The 12,320-nt window shown below is 39.6% G+C and overlaps 1 protein-coding gene across 1 annotated transcript; it reads right to left on the bottom strand.

Moving 5' to 3' along the window:
* Positions 1-7,544: 7,544 nt before the first annotated feature.
* On the bottom strand, positions 7,545-11,107 carry LOC147880511 (ABC transporter G family member 1-like). Its single transcript, XM_087370628.1, has 11 exons — positions 10,588-11,107; positions 10,320-10,399; positions 9,892-10,181; positions 9,585-9,756; positions 9,401-9,487; positions 9,113-9,250; positions 8,775-8,969; positions 8,581-8,667; positions 8,233-8,505; positions 7,916-8,023; positions 7,545-7,820 (listed from the first exon to the last, which is right to left on the bottom strand). The coding sequence occupies exons 1-11, from the start codon at positions 11,105-11,107 to the stop codon at positions 7,545-7,547; spliced, it is 2,226 nt and encodes a 741-aa protein (XP_087226754.1).
* Positions 11,108-12,320: the final 1,213 nt, after the last annotated feature.

Here is a 12,320-nt window from a genome sequence, read left to right as displayed (position 1 = left end):
ATCTAACTCTCGTAAATTGGGCCCACTGCAAGCTGCGATGGGTCGCCTTCCTATAGACGCAGAGACAAGATGTGCATTTTGCATAGGAACAAAGTTGTGGATTATTGAGCAGGAGGCACTGGGAGCGACAGTCGATTGGGCCGAGGTGGCTACTCACACGGTATAAGTCTACTCCTACTTGTAATCTCACTTTTTAAACTGTTTTATTCTTTAAGTTCTAATCTAATTTCCAAGGGATTAGGCTTACACAGCTTCGATGAGGGCCAGGGATCAGGCGCAGCTCATGAGGGCCAGGGATCAGGCGCAGCTCACGATGGCCAAGGATCAGCAGGCTAGCAAGACAAGGACGAGGACTGCAGATGAGCAGTGGTAGTAGTAGTAGTATTAGTAGTAGTTTGCATATACTTCACCATATATATGCTTTTGTATATTGGCTAGTTTGAGTGATTTTGTATCACCCTTTTCGAAAGGGTAATTTTATAACAAACAATGTTGTATATCTTCGACGTGTATATGCTTCTGTCGCTCGGTTCATTTGAGCGATTTTGTATCACCCTTTCCACAAGGGAAATTTTGTAATAAAAAATATTCTTTTGTAATCACTAAATAAAAAACATTAGTGGGGAAAAACAGGGCTTGATGTGGTCCTGTTTAGCCCCACTAATATTTTTTTTAAGCTTCTATTAATCGTCGCTATATAACGATGTTTACCAGTGTCGCTATACAACGATGTTTATTAGTGTTGCTATATAGCAACGTTTATTGATGTCGCTATATAGCGACACTTATATAATGATCATTCTTTTTTTACGCTTATCGCAACATAAATAACGACCTTTGCGCCCGTTAAAAGAAAACTTTTTAAAGGACCTATGCCTTGTAGTGAAGGGCTTCCTCTAACGATGGTTGTTTGGCTTCTTGTTAGTGTATATTGGCTTGTCACTGTAGAAAAATGTCTTCTTGCAGAGCCAGGTGGCAAAAGCAAGCAAGCTTTTGGTGAAAAGAAGAGGCTACCTATGAAAGCAGCTCTAGATTAATGCTTCCAATTCCCCAAGGAGCTCTCTCTCTCTCTCTCTCTCTCTCTCTATCTCTCTCTCTCTCTCTCTCTCTATATATATATATATATATGAGAGAGAGAGAAATGCTAGCTAAGTGGAGAGTGAGAATGTTACGTGCTCTACTTCGAACTTTCTCTAATGATAGTTGTCTTTTTGTGCTGTCTAGACTCTCTCGAACGATCTAAGAATGTTAGAATCACCCCGCTCAAGGACACACGTAGAGCCTCTTAGGCTCACATTGGCAAGTTTTTTGGATATTGTCTCTAAGATCAAAGAAATCACCAAAAGACGATGAGAATTTGAATCACACAAGTCGTAGTGATCTTACTGGCATTTGACTATGATTACGACTATTGACTTTCAAGTAATATGCCAGTTTCTTATCTGTTTGTACGAGACTTATCCTCGGCGCTAATATTCTCGATGTTATCTCGGCATTATCTCGACGTTTACTAGGGTATCCTCCTTGAAACCATGAAATATTTATTAATCATGATGATGTGCATGTGGGAGGTTCTATCATCAAAACTCTAGCATCCATGTTTTGTGTATAGATGGCATGCAAGAGGAAATATTGGCATTAATAGAGAGATTCCAAGAAAGCCATATCGGCTGAGTTTAAATCTCATATGGGTTGAGATAGACTTTATCATCCCAACCCCACCTAGGAATCCTACTTTCTCAATGCTCATGGATGGTGCATGGTGCAAAACAAGGAAATATCCATTCCAAGGCATGAAAATGACATTAGATGGCCATAACCATAATACTTTGCATAGGCCTTGAAATATTGTAGTTTAAGTCTCGTGCAACATATCTTGCCCAGCCACTATCATTTGCATGGCTAGACATGTTTTACAATGCCCATGCATGATGCATGGTGAAAACCTTGGAAATATCCATTCCGAGCCATGCAAATGAAATCATATAGACATGATACTTTTCACACGATTTTGCAAAGTATAATGGCCTTAGAATACCAATTTCATGGCCAGAAACACAGTGATGCATCTTATTCAACGCTCATGTATGATGCATCGTGAAAAATTAGGAAATATCCATTCCAAGCCATGCAGATCACATAAAATGGCCATGATAGTTTTCAAAGGCATTCAAATTACCTAATTTAAGGCTTGTAAAAAGTATCATGTCCATCGAATACCATTTGCATGGCTAACGATGCAAGGTTTCCAATGCTCATGTATGATGCATGGTGAAAAACTAGGAAATATCCATTCCAAGCCATCCAAATGACATCATATATCCAAGATCTTTGAATAGGTCTTACACTCCAATATTTTAAGGCTTATATGAAGTTTCATGCACACCCATGCATGCTTTTCAATGCTCATGTGTGATGCATGGTGAAAAACTAGGAAATATCCATTCCAAGCCATGAAAATGATGTGGGATGGCCATGATACTTTGCACAGGCCTTGAATTCACCTGTCTTAAGGCTTGTGAAAAGTATCATGCCCATCAAATACCATTTTCATGGTGGCTAGAAGCATAATGATGCATGCTCAGAAATATCCATTAGAAGCCATGAACATGACATCAAATGGCCATGATACTTTGCAAAGGAGTTGAAATCACCCATTTTAAGGATTTGTAAAGTTTCAGACCCATTGAATACCATTCTCATGGCTAGAATCACACCAATGCATGTTTTTCAATGCTCATGCATGATGCATCGTGAAAAACTATGAAAATTCCATTCCAAGCCATGCAAATGATATCCAATGGTCATGAAACTTTGCATAGGCCTTAAAATTCCCTACTTTAAGTCTTGTGAAAAGTATCATGCCCATAAAATACCATTTTCATGGCTAGAAGCATACCGATGCATGTTTTTCAATGCTCATTCATGATGCATGGTGAAAAACTAGGAACTATCCATTCCAAGGAATGACATCAAATGGTCATGATACTTTGTACAAGACTTCAAATTTCCTATTTTAAGGCTTTTAAAAATTATCATGCCCATATAATACCATTTGCATGGCTAGATACACACTGATATAATATACACCGATGCATGTTTCTCAATGCTCATGCATGAGAAATATCCATGCATGCCAAGACAAGAAAATAACATCCAGTGAGAATGATACTTTACAAAGGCTTTAACTTGCTAGTTTAAGGCTTGTGCAAAGTGTCATTACCTTTGGACGTCATTTTCATGGCTAGAAGTTGACAAATGATGGGCATGTATAATGCATCGTGGAATACTATGAAATATCTTATTCAAAGCCATGCAAACCACATCCGATAGCCATGATACTTTGAATAGGACTTAAAATACACCATTTTAAGGCTAGTTGAAAGTATCATGTCTTTTGAATACCATTTTCATGGCTAGAATCACATCGATGCATGTATTTCAATGCTCATGCATGATGCATGGTGAACAACTAGGAAGGCTTGTGCAAAGTATCATTCCCAAAAAATACCATTTTTATGGTTAGAAGCATGCTAATGCATGTTTTTCAATGCTCATGCATGATGCATGGTGAAAAACTAGAAAATATCCATTCCAAGCCATGAAAATGACATGAGATAGTCATGATACTTTGCACAGGCCATGAAATCACCTATTTTAAGGCCTTTATAAAGTTTTATGTCTATAAAATACCATTTGCATGGCTACTAGAAGCACATCAATGCATGTTTTTCAACACTCATGCATGATGCATGGTGAAAACTAGGAAATATCCATTCCAAGCCATGCAAATGAGATTAGATGGCTATGATACTTTGCGCAGACATTAAAATTACCGAGTTTAAGGCTTGATCGAAGTATTTTGTCCATCAAATATCATTTCTAGGGCTACAAGCACACCGATGCATGTTTTTGAATACTGATGCATGATGCATGGTGAAAAACTAGGAAATATCCATTCCATGCCATGAAAATGACACCAAATGGCCATGATACTTTGCACAAGTCTTGAACTCACCCTGTTTTACTATTTGCACAAAGTATGATTCTTATCAAATGTCATTTGCATGGCTAGAAGTTGACAGATGCATGTTTTTCAATGACCATGCATGATGCATGGTGCGAAACTAGAAAATATCCAATCCAATCCATGAAAATGACATCAAATGGCCATGATTCTTTGCGTAGGACTTGAAAGCACTTAGTTGGAGGTTTTTGAAAAATATCATGCACATCTAATACCATATGCATGGCTAGAAGTAAAAGGATGTATGTTTTAAAGTGCAAGGTGTGGTAAAAAAGGAGATATGAGAAAAAAAGTCAACACGCACCCTAAAACAGAGCCTCCTAGGCTACAAGATTTTGTAATCCAATACAAGTCATCATTTATTAAACCGAGTAAGAAACTAGAAGTGAGAGAAGTACTAAAAGTTTTAGGAAATGCAAAAATAAAGGAAAACTCTGTTTTTGTCGGTATAGGTGCTAATATATACCGATGCCTGTACCGACTCAGATAAACTTTCACAAAGCAAACCCAAGTGCATCTTTTTTTGCCACACCTCTCTTGTTTGAGATCTTGCCAACTTTTTGCCTCTTCCTCATGACCTTTCCACCATCTTTAGACCCTCCCCTACCATCCCTACACCACCCACACCACTGTTGGCCCACTTCCCTCCACTCCAAGCTTGAAGAAGAAGAATTCTTTCTTGGGAACTAGAGAAGTCGATGATATTTTGAGTGGTTTGTCTTCAAATTTCTTTCAAATTTCTTCTTCTAGGTAAGCTTCCCAACCCTTTAATTTGCATTAAAATAATCTTTGGAATCTGCATTGTGTGTTTACACGTTTCTTATGTCTTTGTGGTTGCACAAAAGGCAAATACGAGATTTTTCTACGGCCCAGGGGAGATGCTACCAAAATTTTCCAATTACTTGCTTGCTTGATATGATTGCATCTTGTTGCTTGCTTGCTTGCTTGACTTCGTTGCTTTCTTTGTATCTTGTTGTCTTGTTTGTGTTCTTTCATTTCTCTTGTTTGTTTTGAGTATTTTGTTGCTTGACATTGTTGCTTTTTACTCATTACTTAATTTGTAGCATAATTTTTAGCACTCATGCACAATGCATGGTAAGAAATTTGAAAATACACATGCCCAACCATGAAATTGATGCTTGATCCCCATCAAACTTTGAAAGTACAAGGGTTTTTATCTCGTTGAAGCTATGTAAAGTATCATGCCTATTAGACACACATAGATATGCTAGAAGCACTCATGCATGATGCATGTTTAAGAATAATGAAAATATGGCTGCCCAACCATGCAAATGATATCCTATCAACTTAAAAATTTGCAAGGATTAGGGTATTATTGGTATTAAGACTATAAAGTATCAAGAATTGTGGAAATACACATTCCCGGCCATGAAAACGATACCTGATCCACAAAGTATCATACCCATCGGGAGTGTTGATGATGCAATCATTAAGGATGCTTGTATATTTAAAGAAAATTATGAGGTTGAGACATTGGGTCAAACCATAGGCTCGAATGTTTCTTGGAAAACTCTTCATGTAATGTCTTTATAATTTTATATTTTATTTTACTATGTGAAAATTATATTATTTATTTCTCAATCAACTATTGAATAATATTTGTTATCAAGTAGAATGTGTGTGTTATAAAAGGTAAAAGTTATTCTTCAGAATTTTAGATGACTTCTTTACACTGTGTATTATGAGTACTGATGCACTTAAGACTTTTGATTAATCTTTCACACTTAGACAATACAGAAATAGTAATAGTAATATCATTGTTGTGAATGGTAGTACTGAATCTTTGGCAACAATAAGATACTTTGGAGCAACTGAATGGTCAACCATTGTGTAATTTTACTCCACATATGCATTTTCTGCTGCCATTTCTTGGTAAGAATGATAGTTTAAAAATGGTTGCCATTTCTTCGTAAGAAATGGTAGTCAAGAGATAGTTGCCATTTTGTGCTGCCATTTCTTCTTAGAAAATGGCAATCAAAAAGTGCTTGCCATAGAAGTGGCAGTCAAGATATGGTTGCCATTTCTTACCAAGAAATGACAATCAAGAATTTGCTGCCATTTTTTCATAAGAATCCATTTCTTCATAAGAAATGGCAGTCAAGAATTTATTGCCATTTGCTCATAAGAAATGGCAATCAAGAATTGGCTGCAATTTGGTGTGGCAAATTATTGCTAAGAAATGGCAGACAATAAAATGTTGCCATTTCTTTGAAAGAAATGGCAGTTCAAGAACTAGTTGCCATTTTCAACTGTCATTTTTGCAAAAAATATGGCAATTTGAGAAGCTGTTGCCCTTTCATACATAAGAAGTGGCAAAATTGGAAATTGTGTGCCATTTGCTATTGCCATTTCTGACTAGTTTTGTAGTAGTGTCCCCTTTTTTGTCACCTCTCCCTTATCATTGCCCTCTTCCTCCCTCCCTTTATTATTCATTTTCTCTCCCATTGTGTATCACCTCCCCCTTCTCTTCTCCCCCCCCATTTCTGTCCCCTAAACCTATCCCCATCTTGGATTTTAGACCCCCAAAACCCCCTCATAGCCTACGCCCTCCCTGGTCCATTATGCCCTATAGAATCTTGTATCATTGCAAAATCTCACCCTCTCCATATTACCTCCTTGTGCTCTCGCAAACTTGCCCCAATTCCTTGGTGCTACAACCTCTCCTTATGCTCGCAAACCAATGTTCTTAATGTGGCTGTTAACTAGACCAATGCCATTGCTTTTACTCAATCATTTATTCATCCAGTCACCTTTTATTTAATGGACTTTATTGTTTTCACTCAAGTGTTTACTCAACCACTCACCTTTTATTACACCAAATTTATTGTCTCAATGTTTTATCACTTGATAAAAATAATATTTTTTGAAAGAGAAAAGTTACTTTTTTGTTACAAACGACAATTTGCTTCTTTAGATCTTACCTTTTTAATAATGCCGTATGCTTAAAGAAATGAAACTTTGTACTATTTTGAAAAACCCTTTGGATTTTGGCACGTCTAAAATCTTTCTAATATCCAAATGTGAACACATGTAACATTCCCATTACAAGTGTGATTTTATTACAATTGAAAGACAAAAAATTTATCTTTTAATAGATTTTACATAAAGGTTATATTCTATAATTTTGTAGGTACAATATAACATGGAATTGAACTCACACATTATAATGTATTCACATGATGTTAACGTGAAAAATGAAATGTCAAAACTTACATGAATGTATAAAATTTTGATATCACATAGTGCTACAAAAGATTTGGGATATAAGAAGGAAATAGCATATATATGTTACATCTTTATACAAAATCTTCATGGAGTAGAGTAGTAGCATCCCTTTAATGTTACAAAATAGGGAGGACAAGTTTTGCTTAGATGCCAAACAATGATGGTTGTTGACATATAGGCCTAATTACTTATGCATAGTATGTAGGAATTACTAAGTCACCCAAAGGTCGAATAGTGCCAAAAGGTTCCCACCAACATGTTATTCTAGCTACTACTTAGGGGGAATTGTAAACATAATTTGTGAAGCAGAGTACTTTGATAGAAGGGAACGCATTATTGGGTGCATTTTCTCTTTTAGCTTAATGAGAGAGAAGAAGATGACACGATATGCCACAGCCATCCCTAAAATTATCAAAAGATCTACCCATTTTGAGTAGCTCATCGTCACTTGATAACTCTCTCTCAAAATTGTCTCACCAGAAATCCGAGGCTCCCCTACTACATTGTTCTCAAAGCTCAAGCCCATAAAGTCATTCTTGTAGAATCCCTGATAATCCACATGCAAAACCCAATGTCAATTATCACATGCAAAACCCAACAACAACGTATCAAACCCTCGCCAAAAGGAGGTCAGGTTGTTACCTGATTTGCATATGTGTGGAAAGCAATATAAGACATGGGATATTTCCAAACGGGCTTAGGCAGATCATTTGGAAGCCGGAAAAAGCCACCATTTAGCATGAACACTCCCTACGAGGCATGAAAGTATGGGTTTGTAAAAGTTATGATGCTCTTAAGAAAGTCAAGTAGATTGAAATCATACAACAATAATACTCAAGCTTGGCGTCCACGTCTGTAAAGCAAGCACAACAGGCAATATTATGCATACGCATACCTCAAACAAACAAACAGATAAATGTTACGTGTTTTGCATTTGTATTAAGGGTGGAGAGACGAACTTGAATGCCAGCTCCTGTGATGATTCCCATGAGAAAATCCGGTACAATGCTCGCAACCGTCATCATCAAGCTCTCCACAAGGATCATGCAGGAAAAAAGCGTGAGAATGAAGTATGCAAAGTGTACAAATCCATGGTGGAGATCGACAAGGAAGTAGGCGATCGCTCCAGGCAACGCAGAGATCAACAGCAAGAAAGGAATAGATGAGAGAGTGTTGGCAAAGACGAAAGATGCCACTCCATAATGCCCGTTGAGCCTCTCTCGATCAAACACCTGCATTGAGAAAAGCCATTATTTGGTTTCACCAAATTTGAAATTCAAATTCTCTTTGAGATACATTTCGATTACCCTCATGTCTTCCACAAACGCTGGAAAGCCTCCTATCGCCATGAAGGTTAGGAAGGCAGCTACGAACATTAGCATCGCACCTCTTGCCTGCATCCAGTAGTACATCCATAACATGAGTGTCGTAGTACTCCAGTTGTATGTAGTTATCGATGAACTGACTGTCATATTCAAGTTTTAAAGCACAAAGGTCTTACTTGTATGGCACTGTATCCATCTCCAACCTTATAGTAGATGGTCCCAACGCACAGGCAAAGCGCCACATAGATTCCCAGTCGAAGCCAATAGTAACCCAAATCCCTGTACATGTTTTTGAAGGACCTCCGAGTGAGAACATGAACCTGTGTGAAGAAGTTGGCGTGCGCGGAAAAAGACTCCATTGCTGCACCTTGCTGCACATGCCAATTGCAACAAATGTTACTTACGCTTCCGAACCATCATTGAGGAAAAGAACCAATTGACGTTAATTACGCTTCCTAACCATCATTGAGGAAAAGAACCAATTGAGCAAGTCATTCAGCACGTCAATCCATACCTTATTCGATATGTTGTTGACGTGCCTGGATACCGTCATGGCCGTTTCGGAAGTTTTATAAGCTTCCACAAGGAGGTCTATCACCTGTTCTGTCGTCATTTTACGCCCTGGACCACCGCCTTCAATATCTTCGACATCCTGCAGCGGTAGCATATTGGAGCAAGATTTTAGCCGAATAAAGAGCCAACAACATCTCGTTTCTTGTCTCCTGCTAACGTAAGAGTCGAGTCGAGGAAATACGAATGTTTTAATACTCATTCAGAGCACAATCTTTAGGATGATTCTTACTCTTTCAAAGTCTGAGTTTATGGTTCTCAAGTAATGATCGGAGGGGTTCCGCATAGGCGGACAAGGGAATCCATTGTCATGGAAGAACTACAGTGCGAACATCAACTAGATAAGAAACTGGCGAGACACAAGATTAGCAATTATTCTCCGCCACTTGAAACAGATCCACCAATCGTATAAATACCTCCCGCGCTCCGGAAGCTTCTCCGAAATAGACCGTCCTTCCATTTGATAGCAAGTACAAGTCAGTGAAGAGCTCAAAAACATCACTACTGGGCTGATGAATGGATGCGATAACAGTCTTTCCATCCATTGCAAGGGTTTTCAATCTGTTCACTACGTGAAATGCGGCAGCGCTGCAGCACGATACAACAGATTGATAACCGTGTGTCAATTCGTCGTGAGAAAACTGTACGTATATATGTGTATGGCTGCAAGCAGAATCAATTTAGGAGACTGCTGGAATAGCTAATAATGAGGAACTCATTCACCTGTCCAGACCACTCGTAGGCTCGTCAAGGAAGAGAAGGCGTGGGCTTGTAAGTATCTCGATCGCAATGCTTACTCGTCGTTTCTCGCCCCCACTCAGTCCGCGAGCACGCCAACCTCCAATTCGTGTATTCATCGAGTCTTGTAGTCCCATTTCCCTTATCCTACTTTCAGCTCTTTCTTTCTTCTCTTCGATAGGCATGTCATTCGGCAGCTGCAGTTGCGCTGAGTAGAATACTGCTTCCTTTACGGTGAGGGTAGCCATTAGCACGTCATCCTGTGTGACATATGCCTGGGGATACGAGAAGACATCTCAATATAGTCAATGCGTAGAGTAGGACCAAAAGAGAGTGGAAGGGACTAGTACCTAACAATGTCTTACTGCCTGCAGCTCCTAACAATGTCTTACTGCCTGCATCAATCTACTTACCGCGTTGCCATAAGATAGGGATTGTCTTCTTCCATTCACTAGAATCTCTCCCGTCTGGTTTGTGTTGCTGGCCAAGCGTCCTAAAAAGCCAATAACGAAATAAATGAACATTGCATCCGATTTCTCCCTGAAACGAGTTCACATGATTCGTTGCAAAAAAAAAATTGTTACAGTACAGGCGAGTCATTCGATCGAGCGTTGGTATTAGAAGTAAGAATTCTCGCCACGAGAATTTGTGCATGTGTTGGACAGGAAGAGACGGGCATACCCGCTAGAGTGTCCAGCAGTGTCGATTTACCAGAGCCTGAAGGACCCATGATGGCCATCACACGACCTTGCTCAGCATATCCTGTTAGACCCTGAAGAAGAGGCCGTGTTCCTCCCTTAGGACTGGAGACGGTTACCCAGAGATCTTTCCATGTAAGCCATACGGCAGAATTATCATAGTCTCGAATAGACAGTTTTCCGTGACCCCGGCCTTGAGGCCAGTGGAATTCTCCATAACTTTTTGAGGTTGTAATGGTCTGCTTCACGTTGGGTAAAATGGTGCTCGTCATTTGCATGGCAGGCGACCGGAGTTGCTCACTTTCATACGCATCACTATTTCTAATCGTTCGCGGTGCATCCATAGCATTAGAAGAGCTCTCATTAAACGGGCTCGCAGAGGCTTGCGGTACCTTCCATTTTGGATTTTCTATATTCGTTCCCAACTGAATTTCACGAGTAGATCCAAAGTTGCTGAGGTCATCATCGGAATCGCAAAGTCGAGAGTGGCTTGCGGGCGCCATGACCATTTGATCATCGACTGCGGGATTACCAGATTTAAGAGGGCTAGGGGTCCAGCGGGGTACCTCACGAGAGGATGCCATATGGCTGAAATGGGAGAGGCAAGGAAGGAGCAGGGAGTGGGAAAAGGGTTGCAGGAGATCAAGATAGGATAGAGAGATGACGGTGTTATTCGCAAGTGGGCGATGCAATTCTCTGAAGTTTAGGCTCTCTCGTCTCTCGCTCTGTCTCCGGAGAAAGTTCTGATTTCTCTCTGATCTCTCCTCTCTTCCCTAACTCTTCATCGTGAGCTTTGTCTCCTGAGGAAGTTCCTTGATTGTGCACTGCATGAGCAAACAGCACGGAAGTCTAACTCCTCACTGGCTCTCTGTGTTTTCTCGATCGCTCAGTTCTCTGTGGCTTTGCTAAGGAATGCGAAGAAGAGGGCTGCCAAGGCAAATATATAGAGCCGCGGAGGAGGTGCAGCGTTGGAAATTTTGAGAACATTCTCAAAAGACCAAGTCGCATGGGATAAAGAAAACCACCTGCGTGCTTTTGTTTTCTTGAGGGGTCACTCATATTCAATGCCATCAAGTCTACGGAAGTGAATTATGATCCGTTGGAATTATCTCGTTGCTGTCAACCTTGCTTGGTTAGAATCAAACATTCGTTTCATGTGGTTCAAGGTTGCTGTCGAGAGCGGCCTTTTCTAAAGAGTTTGAAAACTTTATGAACTCCTTCAGGCTCAGATTTGAGCGGCCGTTTCTAAAGAGTTTGAAAACTTATGGACTCCTCGAGGCTCAGATTTGACAAACAAACTCCAACTTTGGGACCGCATTTCCTTTCATGCCAGTCTCTAAAGGATTGTACGATATTATTGACCGGAGCCTTTATGATGTCCTACATTATTGACTCGAGTCTTTCTTTGTCTATATTGAGGATCAGATTTCACCAACAAACTTTAAATTTCGAACCGTATTTACTTTAATGCCACCAAGACATTATCAAGTTGAATCTCTATGAATGAGAGTAGACTATGATGTCCTATATTATTGACTTGAGTCTTTCTTTCTCTATGATGTCGTGTTTGAAAATTTCATGCTAAAACCCACATGGTATCGTAATCCATTCGGCCCTGCTAAGGGACTATAGGTTTTGGTTCCAAAGGGCCTTCCTTGGACTATTCATAGAAAATGACATGATGTCCATTATGAAAACCTATGGGATACTAATTAT

Source organism: Dipteris shenzhenensis, chromosome 32 (assembly GCF_047967505.1).
Source record: "Dipteris shenzhenensis isolate YYH24624 ecotype China chromosome 32, Dip_SZ_1.0, whole genome shotgun sequence".
Lineage (NCBI taxonomy): Eukaryota > Viridiplantae > Streptophyta > Polypodiopsida > Gleicheniales > Dipteridaceae > Dipteris > Dipteris shenzhenensis.
Note: the sequence above shows the minus strand (reverse complement) of the source record. Positions and strands in the feature narration are given on the sequence as shown.

Bases quoted from the DNA above. Each gene is read 5' to 3' on its own strand.
- LOC147880511 (XM_087370628.1), bottom strand. From the start codon at position 11,107: ATGGCGCCCGCAAGCCACTCTCGACTTTGCGATTCCGATGATGACCTC. The intron at 8,668-8,774 runs GTAAGACCTTTG...TACTGGATGCAG, and splicing joins ATGGATACAGTGCCATACAA to GCAAGAGGTGCGATGCTAAT. The intron at 8,024-8,232 runs GTTCGTCTCTCC...CATGCCTCGTAG, and splicing joins TCACAGGAGCTGGCATTCAA to GGAGTGTTCATGCTAAATGG.